This window comes from Dendronephthya gigantea, unplaced genomic scaffold, assembly GCF_004324835.1.
Source record: "Dendronephthya gigantea isolate DGI-Jeju-01 unplaced genomic scaffold, DenGig_1.0 000005F, whole genome shotgun sequence".
Taxonomy (NCBI): domain Eukaryota; kingdom Metazoa; phylum Cnidaria; class Anthozoa; order Malacalcyonacea; family Nephtheidae; genus Dendronephthya; species Dendronephthya gigantea.
The window spans coordinates 3,060,425-3,075,773 of NW_021163015.1; the positions used below are offsets into that span (position 1 = coordinate 3,060,425).

General features: G+C 38.0%; 2 protein-coding genes across 2 annotated transcripts; both read left to right on the forward strand.

Annotated features, from left to right (window-relative positions):
• Positions 1-611: 611 nt before the first annotated feature.
• LOC114515792 lies at positions 612-11,791 on the forward strand. Its single transcript, XM_028535096.1, has 24 exons — positions 612-1,050; positions 1,459-1,517; positions 1,628-1,842; positions 2,005-2,125; positions 2,190-2,256; positions 2,437-2,526; positions 2,606-2,823; positions 3,025-3,102; positions 3,371-3,434; positions 7,193-7,269; positions 7,388-7,476; positions 7,593-7,766; positions 7,891-8,014; positions 8,099-8,181; positions 8,338-8,422; positions 8,500-8,652; positions 8,718-8,813; positions 8,931-9,020; positions 9,229-9,282; positions 9,535-9,606; positions 9,685-9,753; positions 9,845-9,934; positions 10,044-10,206; positions 11,705-11,791. Exons 1-23 carry the CDS (start codon positions 861-863, stop codon positions 10,131-10,133), a joined length of 2,448 nt encoding a protein of 815 aa, XP_028390897.1. The 5' UTR covers positions 612-860; the 3' UTR covers positions 10,134-10,206; positions 11,705-11,791.
• Positions 10,580-15,330, forward strand: LOC114515794 (potassium channel subfamily K member 4-like). The gene is made up of 3 exons (XM_028535099.1): positions 10,580-12,021; positions 14,042-14,359; positions 14,546-15,330. The coding sequence occupies exons 1-3, from the start codon at positions 11,706-11,708 to the stop codon at positions 14,773-14,775; spliced, it is 864 nt and encodes a 287-aa protein (XP_028390900.1). The 5' UTR covers positions 10,580-11,705; the 3' UTR covers positions 14,776-15,330.
• Positions 15,331-15,349: the final 19 nt, after the last annotated feature.

The following is a 15,349-nucleotide window of genomic DNA, read 5'->3' on the forward strand; positions in this document are numbered from 1 at the left end:
GTTACAATCAGTTACTACTTTTTGACCCAGGATTTCCAGAACCAAGACGTCGAGTTTAGATCTCGGGCAACGAAGGACTAAGTTCTACAGGAAGTAAAGGCTTGGTCAATTGAATTTGATAATTGATACATGTACTAGTCAAACTTTCGATGGTAACGGTTTAATTATCGTCCAGTTATCAATGGGTTGAATCTTTACTACTTCCCACTACAATCGAAGCTCCTAGGATTGACTTTTCTAAGGGGTTTTTGCGAAAATTCGCTTCACGTAAACCTTGCGTAGAAAGCAGGGTGAAGCACTAGGCTTAGGGGCATGTTTCCTTCTAATTTTGAAAGTGTTAAGAACAGATTCTGCTTACTAGAATTTTTGATACCTAGGCTAACACAATTTCCGTGAAAGATTATTCTGCATTGACTCATTTCAGACAGTGTTTGTGACAAGACAACAACATTTCTGTCGGCTGATGTATTAATAAACTGCCTTTAAACATAAAATTCTTTAATTTCATTGATTATAGGGCATCCTTTGCCATCCTCTCCCCTGCCGGCAAAAGAGAAAAGGGGCCACCATCGGGGCGATAGAAGCAGGGGCTGCTTCTTCAACAAATTTTGGTATCCCTGGACATGGGCATCGTCCGTGTCTTTGATCATACCTGCATGCAAATCTCTCTCTTTGCATTTTGTATGAAAATGAAGCCGTAAAACATATTGCAGGTTTATTCATTTAATTTCAACAAATGAATCCTAGTTTGTTGTCATCTTTCCTAGTGTTTCCAACAGGTGTTTTGCAGGTAACATGGCGGAGACTTCAGAAACACTACGCGTATTTACAATTTCTGCTTTATATTTTGATTTCAAACAATGATTCACAGCAAATCCAATCGCTTTATGCAGTGGTGTGTATTGCTGTCATTATTGTCCCTCATGAGCGCCTACTGTTCTGTTGGTGCCACAAGAAATCGTCAAGATTTCAACCGACAAAATGAGATGCGGTTTTTTGACCGTTCAACAAAACAAATTATTTATTGGCTACAAAAGGACCCGCCTGACGGTAGGACTAACGGGGGAGTGTTTTATATAAAAAAATAAGACTGGTGTAACTGTAAACATATATATATATACTAGAAATCCGTCCAACCTTTAAGGGTCTATGGTCCAGGTAAATGTTATCATAACTGGTTGAATAGTTGTGATATAGTCATGGATTACATGGTCAAACTCCCTGATGGTGGAGTTGATTTCAGTAGATAACTTTATAACGTTTCTCGGCCAGCTGTGATATTTGTGCTAATTTTGGTGAATATCCTATCTACATGCATGATGGGTAGGTAGATTGTTATTTTGCAATGGTGTGTGTGATCTGTGATTCTTGTCTAAGCATGCTTGCATGCAGATATGAATTTAAAAGTATACGTTCCCTTCAATTGATGTACGTTAATTGTCTTCATTAATCAAATAGAAATTTTTAAAGAGGTAATTGGAAACTGGAACAACAACACAGTTAATGTTAAAAGCAAGGTAATAATTGGTCTACCACCAAACTTTTTATGTAAGTCTCGATACTGAGCCTCTCTGAACACATTCTTCGCCTCCACTGCATTCTCTGACTGCTTTCGTCTTCTTTCTAGATTGTCTTATATGAGTGGCCGTTCATTGCGTTCTCTGGATTCCTCTTTCTCTCCGTTCTCACTACATCCATCACTGGCTTCGTCATCCTTTTTTACAAGAAAATTATTAAAGCTAAACCAGACAAGAATTCTCTCGAAACCTCGATCGTGGCTAGCTGCACATCTGGCAATCGTGGCTACGTCTTCCTACTTGCTTTCTTGTCCTGTTTCTTAATGTATGTCATTTCATAACGATGCATATAGAAAGAAAAAGAAACCATGCCACCTCTAATCCCTACTAGTTTGATATGCAATTACTGCAGCATAGTGCAGCCACGGTATTACACCTTTAGAGCTTTTTTCGACCATTTCAAAGCTATCCTTTCTTATCTTCCTAGAATTACAGACCTTTGTTTGCTCATATCAAACAACCATCTTTCAGAAGGCCTGCCCCACGCCAGAAGGACGTTGATTAATTCCATTGATAGCCTGCAAGATTTTCAAAATAACACAATACAAGTTAGTCGGCTTAAAATATGCAGATTTCATTTTGTACATTACATATGTCGTTTTTCTATTGTAGGAACTAGATCATATCTTACGAGATAACTTTGACAGCACAATAAGCCGGTCGCTGAATAGGTTTCGAGGTATGTTTTTTGGCCTATGCGGTTGAAATGTATACACCACAGAAATTTCCTTTATAAGTGAAAGAAATAACAGTACATCATCCTTGTAGTAGCTCTTATATTCCGCAATTCTATAATGCATAGCTTTAATTTGCTTCAAACGAACTCGGTCTTTCAAATAAACGTATGTCTCGCTTGCAGTTCTTGCTGATTGTAGTCCTGGAGGATTGGATTCGTTGCTAAAGAAGAAGAGAGTCAACTTTGTTAAAGTTTCTGAACGCGCATCCTCTGGTATTTATTAAAATCTACTGATGAAATTTAATGAGCTCAAGCTTTTAAATATGTCTGGATGAACTTTGTTTTTTTTTAGATTTGCAACAGACAAGAGTCATTCTATCTCACATCAATATGACATTGGGTGAGTTGTATCGTCTCTCAAGTGGCCTGAGATCTGAGCTTGGGAAAATGAATCTTTATTTCAAAGAAGCTAAAAGACTCTGTTCTAGTTCTATGAAAATCATTAGCGGTGACGTCTGTAAGAAATTTGCCCGTGAAAAAGATGATTTATTGCCTGGCTCCTCCCTTCAGGTATGTAAATGGCAAATACTTTGTTTCATTATGTTCTCAATTTTCGCCCTTTGTGTACAATGTTATAATAGGTTCCTAACTTTCTTGAAATAACTTCAATCATAATAACTTAAAACATAGTAAATACGCACGCTTCAGATCAGGCCTTGTTGATTAGTACAAAAGGAAATTGAAGTTCATTGAAAGAATTTCTTTGTCTAGGCGTCAAGGAATCTCTCAGAAACAACTTCAAGGCTTGATAAGTTTCTGAAGCATTTGAACTACTCCTCAGTCAAAAAGGTGCCTATCATCATTTGATATTATTATACACATGAACTGCAATACTGCATGACTTCCACCTGAACATGCGTCGTTATCTGGCGTTAAAAGACAACGCCATTGACGTTCACACCATCGCTAGTCTCTCGAGTGGATACCTCAATTTACACCATGAACAAGTGTCACCGCAAACTTGTTTTCTTGTTTTAGTCAGAGCACAAAATGCTGTTCTTCGTGGGAGTATTTTTCCGTGTATTATACTAATATGTCTGCTCGTAATCGTTTGCAGGTACTTGAAACCCAGGAGGATGTTGAGCGTCAGTTATGCGAAGGAAGATCGGCCAAATTAAGAGGTTTGTATTACATGAGTACATAGCTGTTCATGCGTCTTGAAAGTGCCATCATATGTCGAAAAGCTTCCGTTTGTGGAAGGTTTAGACGGCGGTTCGCAAGCTTGGGCTAGAGCAAAGTGGGAGGTCCCCACTATTTGTCACAAAATTTCAGTCAATTCTATTTCAAAAGCTGGGAAGAGCTGGTCAGAACTACATAGGCTGACTTTTCCCGTCTTGTTCGAGCAAATGATCTCTGAATGCATACCATGGTAAAGAAGAAAATAATGACACATTGGTTGCATTTTTGTAACTTTTATTACCGCCAATATGTGTCTAGTTGTTTACAGTCCTTGTGTCATAATATTCTAATGTTACATATAGTAAAATTTACAGTGCCTTGGAAGTTTGAAACCTTAATCTCAGAAAAAATCGTTAGGAAAATACTAACTCTTGTATAGGCACATTTCATTGCCATGTTTTGTGAAATATTGCATCACCTTGCTCAGTGGCTATTATAAATACCACTTTTGTAAAATCTTGCATTGCAAAACAAGAATTTGATCCCCAAGTGCGCGCTCCACCAAACTGGAATTTTTTTGTCGTCAACATATCGTATGACCAAATTCCTGGAAATCTGGCTAGACCTGAATTAATTAGATTTACTCCATAATTTGATATGGTCCGAATTTTTTGTGCGTCAGGCAATTTATATTCATCGTTCGACCCTTCTACCTGTGCCAAGGACTCGGGTTTTCAAAGCGGATCACTCAGACTGTCTGTCAACACAAATAACGTAATAAAGTTAATATTATGGCTATTCTGTTGAACACCCAGTTCGTCTACCATGTCTTAGTTGGTTGTGAACAATTTTAATCTTATCTTGAAATGAGATCGCAAATATCCATAAGTTCTGGGAGGTCTTCCAATTGGTCCACTTGAAGTTCGCGCTCCAAATAAGTCAACAAACCTTCATCGACTGGCTGTAAATTTTCAGTGACGTCAAGATTAGTTCCTGGTATATCTTTCATTTGTCCAGAAGTGCTTGGCGAAACATCACGTAGCGACGTTGGAAAGCTGCCCTGTCTCAATGACTGATAATTAACGGCATCAACATGTTTTTCAGACTTGCATAAACCATAAGCGTTGTTTTGAAGCTCTTCAAATGCACAGAAATCGTCATTATTGTCATACAATGAAGCACACGGTAACTCCGTGATGTTGTTTAGTTTCCTCGTCATTTCCGCAATGTCTTCGACCGTATTAAACGGGCAAAACAAATCCAAAAGTACGTCCGTTTCTTCTCGACAGAGTTTGCATCTTTTGCTCTCACACGTGTAAACGATGTAAGCTTCTTGATCATGCACAGTTTCTGAGTTGGTCGTTGAGCAAAGTTTGCAATTCAAATCTCTACATACAACCACGTTGCAGTCGCTGGACTGAAGCATTGTCGGTTGCAGAAGTTTCACTGAAATCTTTGTAAAACCCAACGCAGTAGACTCTGTTTTGCATGAAGTTCTGCACGATGATAGTGTGAACAGACGAGACAATGTCCCTTTCTTTTAAACGTGACTATTTACAATTCGAAGCAGTCCTTGGGGCAATGCGGTCTTCGAAATAGATTACACCGCTTTGCCTGCTCATTAAATCTGTCTGTCAATAAATGCAGTATTTTAAATTCCAGGATATCTCTACAATTATTCACGCCGTTTAGAGTTCTGGACTCCTCAGCAAATCCTAATATGTATGATCCTCTTGCGTCTAATAACTCCTTTTCGGTCCTGTGGTAATTTGCATTAGTTGCGCGTTTTCCGTAAATTCTGTTGTCCAGGTTATGTTTACCGCGCGCACATCCCCATTAATAGTCAAACGCTCGTGTATATAGACACGACTTGCCTATTTATGCTTACCGTGGCGAATAATTAGCCCATCAGGGGGTTATCGTTTTTAATTGTTGACTAGAGGAAGATTGGCGATGCTGCAAAGATGATGTAGCAGACATTTAACTTGTGACATCCTGTTCGTGTCAAAATATTTCCTGTTTGGAAAATATCTTTATTGATTTCTTCCCTAAATCGTTCAAACAGGGCCCTACATGACGTACAAATCTGAAAGTGAGATTACATAATCAATTTTGTCTAATTCTATACAAAGTATTGTTGCGAGGTATACATTAAATAGTTATGGAAGCGTGGATCGAATTTAGGACACTGAGATTTCGTGGGGATGAATTGAAGAACAATCACATGCAGTCTGACACTAAAAAATATTCTCATACATGTAATTGGATTATGTCTGAATATAGAGACTGAGTTCAGCTGTTAATATTAGCTGTCAACAAAAAAAATGGCTAAAATAAAGACGTAGTCACGTCGGCAAATGTGGAAAAAGAGATTGACTTGAGGAAATTGAAATGGTTCTCGGTTAAATATAGGATGTTTTGCTTTTAAGTGGGAAAAACTGAAGAACTTTGTCTACTGATGCACCATCTACTAATTTGTCTAATCCAACGTCTCTCACTGCGGTGCTTGGCTATTTCTGTGCTGTACTTAATTCTAAAATATCAATTTCTAATTCTTATAACATTTCCGTTTCAACTTTCAAATGATGGAGAGCGGAACGAATATTTAAAACGTCTTATAGGAAAAACTCTCTGGGAATTTGACTACAGGAATCCAGCTCTCTACACCGTAGTAGTTAGTAATAGGCTTTTTGACTATTTCCTTTTGCATAAGGACTGAAATGAGTGAAATCATCAACTATGCAATGTCATGCAGTAAAGGTGTTGACTGCGTGCAAGGAAATCATAAGGCTTTTCTTGTTATCGCACGAGCCCATCAATCATAGTTTAATGGTGTTTACAGAAAATTGTCTCGTGTCAAGACTTGTCCGTTGTTCTAACCTCAGTAACCTTGATGGGGTATCCAGCCGTCTTGCTAGAGGGTGCAGGAATTAAATAGTGAGTGCGCTCGAGCACACTAAGTTTCTAATATATCTTCCTATACGTGCATTAGACGATTCAACGTGAACAACCTGAACTAGTGTGTGTGTGATGCTCGTGAAGTTATAGTGAACATGTTTGGGAATACATTGCACGATACTCTTTATTACGATGCGACTAATCCAGTCTACCTTTCTAGATCAAATTTCCTTCGTAAACTTTATTGTGTCTTACTGCGTAATGAAAGCAATTCCTCGTAGTCGCTAGCATTTATGACCTTCACATTGTCATGGAGAGAATTCTCAGAATATATAAATGAATAATATTCAAATCACGAGCTTGTTCCCACATTTTTCTCGGAATTAAAATTTATCACCTGTAGTGTTTAAAGTGCTTCTTAAGTTTTTAAAAGGATGCAGGTATACGTCGGTCAATGTAAGGAAAAAGATGAAAGATGTTTTGGGAACCCCCAGCCTTGCTAAGTTTGTGATTCCGATCAAAATTCTGCTCTTAATGGCCACCTTAACGGCCACCTTTGATGTTTGGCTAAGGTCAATTCCTCTAATGCTTATTCTTGTGTAACTAAACATTGGCAAAAACGTGAATTCCGTTCTCTGTGTATTCATCAACAAACAGCGTTGTCATTAATTGATGATTTCTTCCCATTTGATTTAGTTTGATTAAATTACTTATTTCATTTGATTTAAGTGGTTCCTCATAAGCCAATATACCGCCTATATATAGAGAGAGATTTCTCAGTACATTACCCTAATCCCTCACTTTATATTCTGCAGTTGTTTCACCTTCTGCCGTCTATCACTTGATATTATTCCTATTGCAGAATTGGAGAAACTTTGCGATGGAATTCAGATGGCAAGAGGTTTTACTCTGGACGTTGTCAAAAAATACTCTAACCAGGTTAGTTTATATCTTTGTTACATGTACGTCTGGAACAACGTCGTGGTCACGGTTTTAATATAATGCTTAAATATCTCAGCATATATAGTGAAAACTTTCAGTTTATATGAATTTACAGCTGGCTGAGAAATCTTTGATTCCAATGAAAAATGAAGTTGACATGACTCTGGCAGACGATGGCAATATTGGGCGATATGAACACAAGAGGTGCGTTATACCACCATTCATGATGTGTTTTTGTGCAATTCTTCAACTGCACAACAAAAACAAACAATGAATCTAATGGGAAACAACACTGTTTATGAATAATCCTTCTGTACAAGGTGGTGGATTTCTTTTTTAATCATCCAAGTCATGCTTATGGCATCGTTGTCAATATTTGGCAGCCTCGTTTTGAACCTGGTTGGTCCGTATGTTTCACGTCTACCGTTCAACACTTATTACATGATGGAAACGAAAAAATGGCTTCTCTGGTTGCCAAAACGACTTCTTTTAAGGTACATGTTATATGGTGATTGTTGCATGGTTTTATTGCAGTCACACTCATGAAACCTGAGATTGAAACTTTGGAACTAGAAACTTGTAAAAAAATAATGTATGCATCTTTCATTTTCTGTTAAGTTCTACTGTTGTTCAACTATCCATGGCCATCGTTGTGAATTTGTGTGCTGGAGTGGCCTTTCTGGTTGTCTCTAACTTGGCGCTCGTCTGTGAGATGTCCTCGCATTACGAGAGACTGGATAATGTATGTGGAGTGAATCATGTTTGATATAACTTATTTCACTTGAATCCGCGATAATCACTAAATCATATTCCCACTGTCTTACAGATATTAGACACATCTAAATTCCTTCAAGAATCTAAATTGTTTACCAAGGAACAAAAATCACTTAAACTGTTCAAAAAGATCAGGTTCGTTGCAGACGTTTTCTAGAGTTCAACCAATTATTCATCATGCTTGTTTACAAAGTTAACACAGAAGCATGCACATAAACTGAAACACTGGATTAAAATTTAACCCAGGGTTAGCCAGGACACCAGCCTGAGCATTTTCCCTTCTTCCTTTAGCGAATGTCCAGAAGATGGTACCTTGTGGGTGATGTTGAACCTGGATGAAAAATTTAACATCAACAATAGCGTTAATAAACTGAATGTACGTTAACTGAGACTTCTTTCTTCAGCCTTTTTAATAGTTGAAAGTAAGTATTTCTCGTTTTTTGGCATATGTAGGAAATTCCTCGCATTGCAGATCGCGTGTTTGGAGACGGAGGTGTTCTACTAGATAAGGGAAGACAAAAGCATTTGCAAGACTTTGATAGAATCTTACGAGAATGGAGAAACATCGGTTTAGGGAAGGTTAACATTGATGCATTAGCTGAACAGGTGCGCTTTTAGAGTTTGATAGCGCTCACATGTCGAGGTTCAACATCAATTTTTTCCAACGGTAGGTGAATAATCCAATATTGGATAAATCTTTCCGAAAACTGAGCAAGAGTTTACTCTCGTCCTATCAACCACACTCAGGCAAAAAGAAAGAAAATGTGGTAAGTGTTTTATTCGCTTTAAACGGAGAAATTTTCTTTGGAAAAACATGTCCTGAATGTGAGACAAGTAAATCGTAATTTTAGTGCTGAATTTTAGTTTTCTTTTGTATTGTACAGACCCGCACACCTTTTAAGATGTCCCGAAACTTATCAAATAATGCGCATGTCATTGAAGAAAATTATATCAAACTTTATTCAGTGCTGTCGGTGAGGAATGCAATTAATCTTTCAATTTATTGTCTCAGAAATTCCTTTAAAGATTTATGGCCTGTTTCATGTGCCGAATCGAATGCAAATGAGCTTAACAACGACTTTAGCTCATTAACATTAGTTTCGGCAGATGGAACGTTGGACGTCTGAAAAAGGCCTAAGATATCAGATCTTTGACAAGCTCATTCAAAGTTCCCCTTTTTAGAAATTGTTGAATAGACATTTAGAAAGCTTCAACAAGTCAAGAGAGAAAGCTTTTGTGAGTGTAATTATTACTAATTAAACATTATTTGTAAATATTAGGTGTAGATTAAACGTTGCATTTTCCCCGAATGCATGCATAAGACAATGGATGATAATAATGAGATGATTGTTAGGGTTAATGATGTGTCAATTGCATTTGACGCGAGCGAAAAGCCACGTTCAACATCATTATCCGGTATTTATCTTTTTCCTAGACCAAAATCTGAAAGCGTCAGATGTATTTTCGCTTATTTTATTTCCATTGTAGGAAAGCTTCAACATCATGAGTGATTTATATTCTAATATTGCCAGCGACACTTTGGAACGAACTGCGCACGAGGTAAAATTGAAGCAATTTATACATTTAATTTTTACTGTCTTTGAGAGCTTTGTGTCCTGTTTCCAACCTTCACATCAGATTGTCGATCGTCAAGCGGTTCACACTGTTGAAGTGATCAAGAAATTCATAAAAGACAGCGTGAATAAGGTGAGATTGGTGAAATATGCACAGAGTAATAAACGAACATGCAATCGTGCTAAGAAAACATGCAGTATAAATTCTAAACCGTACATTTTAGGTGAGAAGTAACGTTGGCAAATGTAGTCCAGTAAAACACGCTTATAACCAAACAGTTTGCTTATTCTGTCGCGACCTCTTCGGAACATGGGTAGGTTACTAAATAAACGAAATTTCGAAGCATCCCTTGAGTTAGAACTTCACTTGTTACAACACCTGTCCGTCAGTTCCATCTGTGATTCATTCGTCCGTTTTTATAGAATTCTTGGTGGATATTATCGATGTTGTGTGGTTTTCTTACAATATTGTCTATCATTCTATGTTTCCTATTATTGGAACGAATCAACTGAATTCATGGGTTTACACTTTGCGTAATGACGGTTAATTTGCTATATACTAATCTTGGTACTCTCCGGAGATTTGGTATGTATGTTATAACTGTAGTTAGCGGGTTCAATCAGGCCCAGGGCTGTCTATTATGTGTTGCCGTAGCCTTCTTTACAAAATGAATCATCATTTTCGCTTTTCGAATCGACATATACAAAACTTGCAATGTCGCAGGTGTTTTCCAAGAACAAAGTCAAGCTGAATTGTCAAGATTCAGCAGATAACACCCTCTTTTTCTGATTAAACAAAAGAAGTAAAATTTGTCAGAAAAGGAAAAAAAGTAATTACATTTAAAGCAGGCATATTTTGCATATAAATAGGGTGTCTAGGATGAGAACTCTTAATTGAAACCACGATCTTATATATTTATACTCCATGGAGGTAAAACACTTCCCTTGAATCAACCAGCCGGGTCAGTTCATGCCGTTTCCAAACAAGCGGTTATATTTATTCATTTCTGGTTTTATTCCATGCATGCGATATTTATGTGAGATTACACAGACAGAACTTGCTTGATAAGATAAGCATACGTGATCTTTATCATTTCAACTATAATAAATGATAATTGCACGCATGTGTTTAGAATAATAATTTTCATACAACCGCGTCAGAACTACGAATATACATTTATGCATTAACAGAATCGATTTTCTTTCAAGGGCCTCTCAGCCAGCCAGACAAAAATTTCTATCGAATTGAAAGGATTGTAAGGATCGAATGTAATGCGATAAGAAACAAACCCGAAGCCTGTCGATACCTTCACAAAGAGCCTTTAAATTAGGCTAACCTTCTCTCTTAGTTTAATTTTTTTTAAATGTTAATTTATTTGTACAAGCGCAAGGCGACTTAACTTTTTATGAGTAAAAAATAATGGGAAGTTGAATACAAAGAATTTTCCATCCTAATGTTTCGAAATATCCAATTATAACATCTTAATTTCTTGGGGTTGAGCAAGATGATTGCGCATTCGAAATGATTACATTTGAAGGGTGAAAACTGAGCTGTTTTAGCATGACTCCACCTCCCAGCCAATCTTCGAGTCGCGAGATAATTACGCGCTGCGAAAATGCTCCTTTTTTGGGGCTAACGAAATGATTTTTTTTTCAGAAATGACTAATTAACCGTTGGATGTGTTTTTCCGCGCATGTGCAATGCCTCCCACGCGGGACTAGCACCTGCTGACGGGCGCGCAGTTGCGCCAAACAAAGAAATGAACACACACGCGCTTTACTAAGCAGCTGCGTTTAGTGCGTATTATTGCGATTCTTAATAAATAAAGTTAGTTTTATAGACTTAAGCGAGATACGCTTTGTTGGAATACCCATCGCGGTCTACTTTTTACCAGTTTATGTATAAGGAATAGAGCTGCAGGGAATGGCATGATTTGTGTGTGTGTGTGTGTGATCAAGTTTGTCCGCCCACAGGCAACTCTTGATTTTCGAGCTGATAAATAGACAGATGTTGTTACTCGCGTCTATTTAGTGCCAGTTCGCTGCTCATTGCACTGACGAATTCGATGCACATCGCTTTTCAGGATGAAGAGTATGGACAAAGCACCGGCAACAAGTTCGTCCAGCCTTCTTGTCCAGTTATTCCTGTTTTTTTGTTACTTAATCTTCGGCGCATTCGTTTTCCGAGCCCTCGAACTGGAGAACGAGGCACGTGAAAGACGACTTCTACTCAACTCAAGAAAGGACTTACAAAGAAAATACAATGTTACAGAGGAGGATTTAAGACGCTTCATCAAACTGATACAGGCCATCGCAGATCAGGGATTCTCAGATGAATGGGTCGATCGATGGAACTTCATTGGCGCGTTGTTCTTTTCAGGCACAGTCGTTACCACTATCGGTAAGTAAACATTGGATCATGTTGAGAATTAATCATTTAGTTTGGCATAGAAGATAGATTGGAGAAACTTTCGTCCATTGTTTAATCATCATAGTTATATTATGCATTGACAATAATGGGTAAAAGAGGTTGGGTTGGTGTAAATCAAGTCTATCAACTGCTGCTTCGATTAAATTCGTCCAAGAAAAGAATACATTTATCCTTAGGGGGCACAATTACCTGTAATTATCCCGATTTTAACAATATCGATTGTTCGTATGTATGTAACTTGACGCCGAGTAGTATCTTTGCTCCGGAAGTAAATCAATAACCAACTGCCAATTGAAGACACTTTTTCCACATTATTGAAGTTAGAATGAAATAAATTGTTTGATATGTTTCATTATTCATAAGAGCTAACCTGATGTCAGCAATGTGGTAATATAACATTCCAGTGTCTGCAGAAGACAGTGTGAAACGATATATATAGAGAACATCGTTATTACCCATGGTAATTGCGGTTTTGTTTTTTGACTAATTGACTTGCAGGTAGTCTTGTGCTTGCAGTGTTTTTCTAATCAGAGATGCATGAGATTCAGGTGTCCATGTATGCTTTGCCATCGGCATAACGAAATACATCGATAAATATAATCAAGTTTATAAAATTAAAGAAAAGTTGATGTGAACTGTAGCCTCGACAAAAGAATGCTGAATGCAATAGAATTCGAAATCTTATCACAAATCAAAAGCCATTTGCTTTTCTTATTTTCGCAATCATTGTCTAATGCATATTAGTATTAGCGCATTGGAAGAAGAACAGCAATTATTTTGTGCAATTATTTTGGGCGATTGCATGGTAATTAAAGACTTATAGGCTTATAATGATTTTTACCCTATCGAACTGAGATGAAGCGAGTATATCGGCTTTTAAAGACGAAAAGGTGTGTTTTGGCAAAACAACAGGAATGTTGACACTAATTCCTTGAGCACACAGGGCCAGAAAGCATTCGCTGTCATAATATCATTGATTTGAACAATCTCAACATCTGGGAACTAAGGTTCTTCTGCACCGACTGCACGTTGGCGTTGCTGACAAATGTTGCCGGACAAGTCTTGAGATGACATCAATGATGTATCTTCTTCAGTCAGTTATCATCTTTATATTACCGACTAAATCGCACTATGTAAACGTGGCCTTACTTGAACCATCTGGTTCACAATTTTCACCGCCCTCGATAGCAAAGAAACAGCTAAATATATATACATAACACTGAAAAAACTTGACTTTTTTAATTTTTAAAGTCTAGACTAAAGCCTTGCGTAGTAGCAACCTTATCTTTGGAAACACTCTTGCGACTTGCGTATTGTAAAAATAGCGACGTCTCGCCTATCGCCTATCTTTTTGAGCGATAAAATATTCATGGCAAGGCAAATATTACTCTACTTCCCCGCAGTTAAACAATATAGTATTATTGTGGAAACTCTACGTATATGTTTACTGTCGATCCTTTGTTTGCAACTGAACTTCTTTCAACAGGCAGCTGGTAGACAAGAATCTCTTTCTTTGCGAGCATGCAATGTGGATACCGTCCGGACATTATTTCGTTTCTTTTTATGCCAAGTTTACTCTATGTAAAGTGATGGCGGTGCGCTTATAGAGCTTCTAAAAGGGAGCGATTCATTAGGGATGATTTCAAATGGTAAGGTTTGACCAGACCTCTTTATAAAAGGACCTGACTAAGAAGGCTCAATTTTGAACCAGTTAGCCCAGCGTTAATTTGACTCCTCAGTTTTGAGCGTGTTAAATTCTGATGAGATTTAAAGGGGATGTACTCATCTGATTGTTTGGCATGACGATCCAGGCCATCATCATTCATCACAACTCTTCGATTCATTCTCAACTATGATAACTCTCTCCTACCTGACTTCCCTGGTAAGCCCCCAGTTAACATTCATCGATCATGGGTATAGCCTAGTATGTGCCCAGTTTCAAACTCCAGTCAATAACGCACGTGTCGTAAAATCTTGCTATCTCTTGCAGGTTACGGTCATCTCGCTCCGACGACGAACAGCGGTCGTATATTTTGCATATTTTACGCACTAATTGGAATACCTCTGACATGGATGTTGCTGGCTCGTTTGGGATACATGATATCATATGGGGTGTCAAGAGCCATATCAGAATTCGAGAAGAGATTTCTTAAACGTGATCCCAGAAATGTGGGTTTGAAATGCACCCTTGTGACATTTTTAATGGCCTTTACAATGATTCTTCTCATCGCCTGCGTCGCACATTACAGTGAACAATGGTCATTTCTCGATGGTATCTACTTTGGTTTTGTAACACTAAGTACTATAGGTAAGTATCTGTGTATCTGATTTATCACCTCATATTTTACTCAGCTTCCTAAAAGGGGAAAGGCAGAGGAGGAAGTTTGCCCCAGGTTTAGGAACATCCCCACGATAACGCCCATGGAAAAGCCAACTACCAAACCGAAGTCTGACTTTCGTACAATCATTTGACTGCGCTTCTTTCGATTCCCAGGATTTGGTGATTTGGTCCCACTCCATCCATGTCCTGGTCAAGACACGGCCGCATATGCTGCCCACGTGACTGTATTTACGGTAATGACGTTGCTATATTTTACCATCGGTCTGGCAATCGTATCTAGCATGATGTTATCAATCAGCGCTGCTATGGAAGACCCATCGTTGCTCGGCTTTCACAAAGTAGCCAATACCGACCAATCCTGTCAGGACAGTGAATTCGATTAGGATTCTTGTACGCGCCATATGACGCCATCAAGTTTCTCTCACCTGATGACGTCATATGGGCAGCGATGTTCCTGGAACCTACTACGTAATCGCTTTCACGGAATTCACGTACCAATAGAGAGTGAATAGTGTTCATTGATACCCCTCAATTTGCAGGACACTGCAGCTGTGCCAATGTGCCAGCAAATGAATTGAAATTATTTTTAAACAATATTCTTGGCACAATCTTGATGAAAAGATATTTTGTTTAAAGTAATTTCAATGTTGTTGGAATTGTCCTTAATCTTGGAGTTATAGATCTCTTGGTACAAAACTATGCTTCTCTAAAAACGGAGAATTTGAATTAAAGGATCTGCATTAAAATATGGCAGCATTTTTTACCAGGGAGACGTGTGTTCTACCTATAGGAACAACCGAACAAGGTTTTATTTAGGCAATATGAAAACAAAGTGGTCACAACCCTCTAGTTTACTGTCATCTTTGACTGAAATCCATTCTGTTACAGGCAAATCAAACTCATCATCGTATCGTACAGTTAATTTATTATTTTCATTCACGAAAATTCAAATAACAC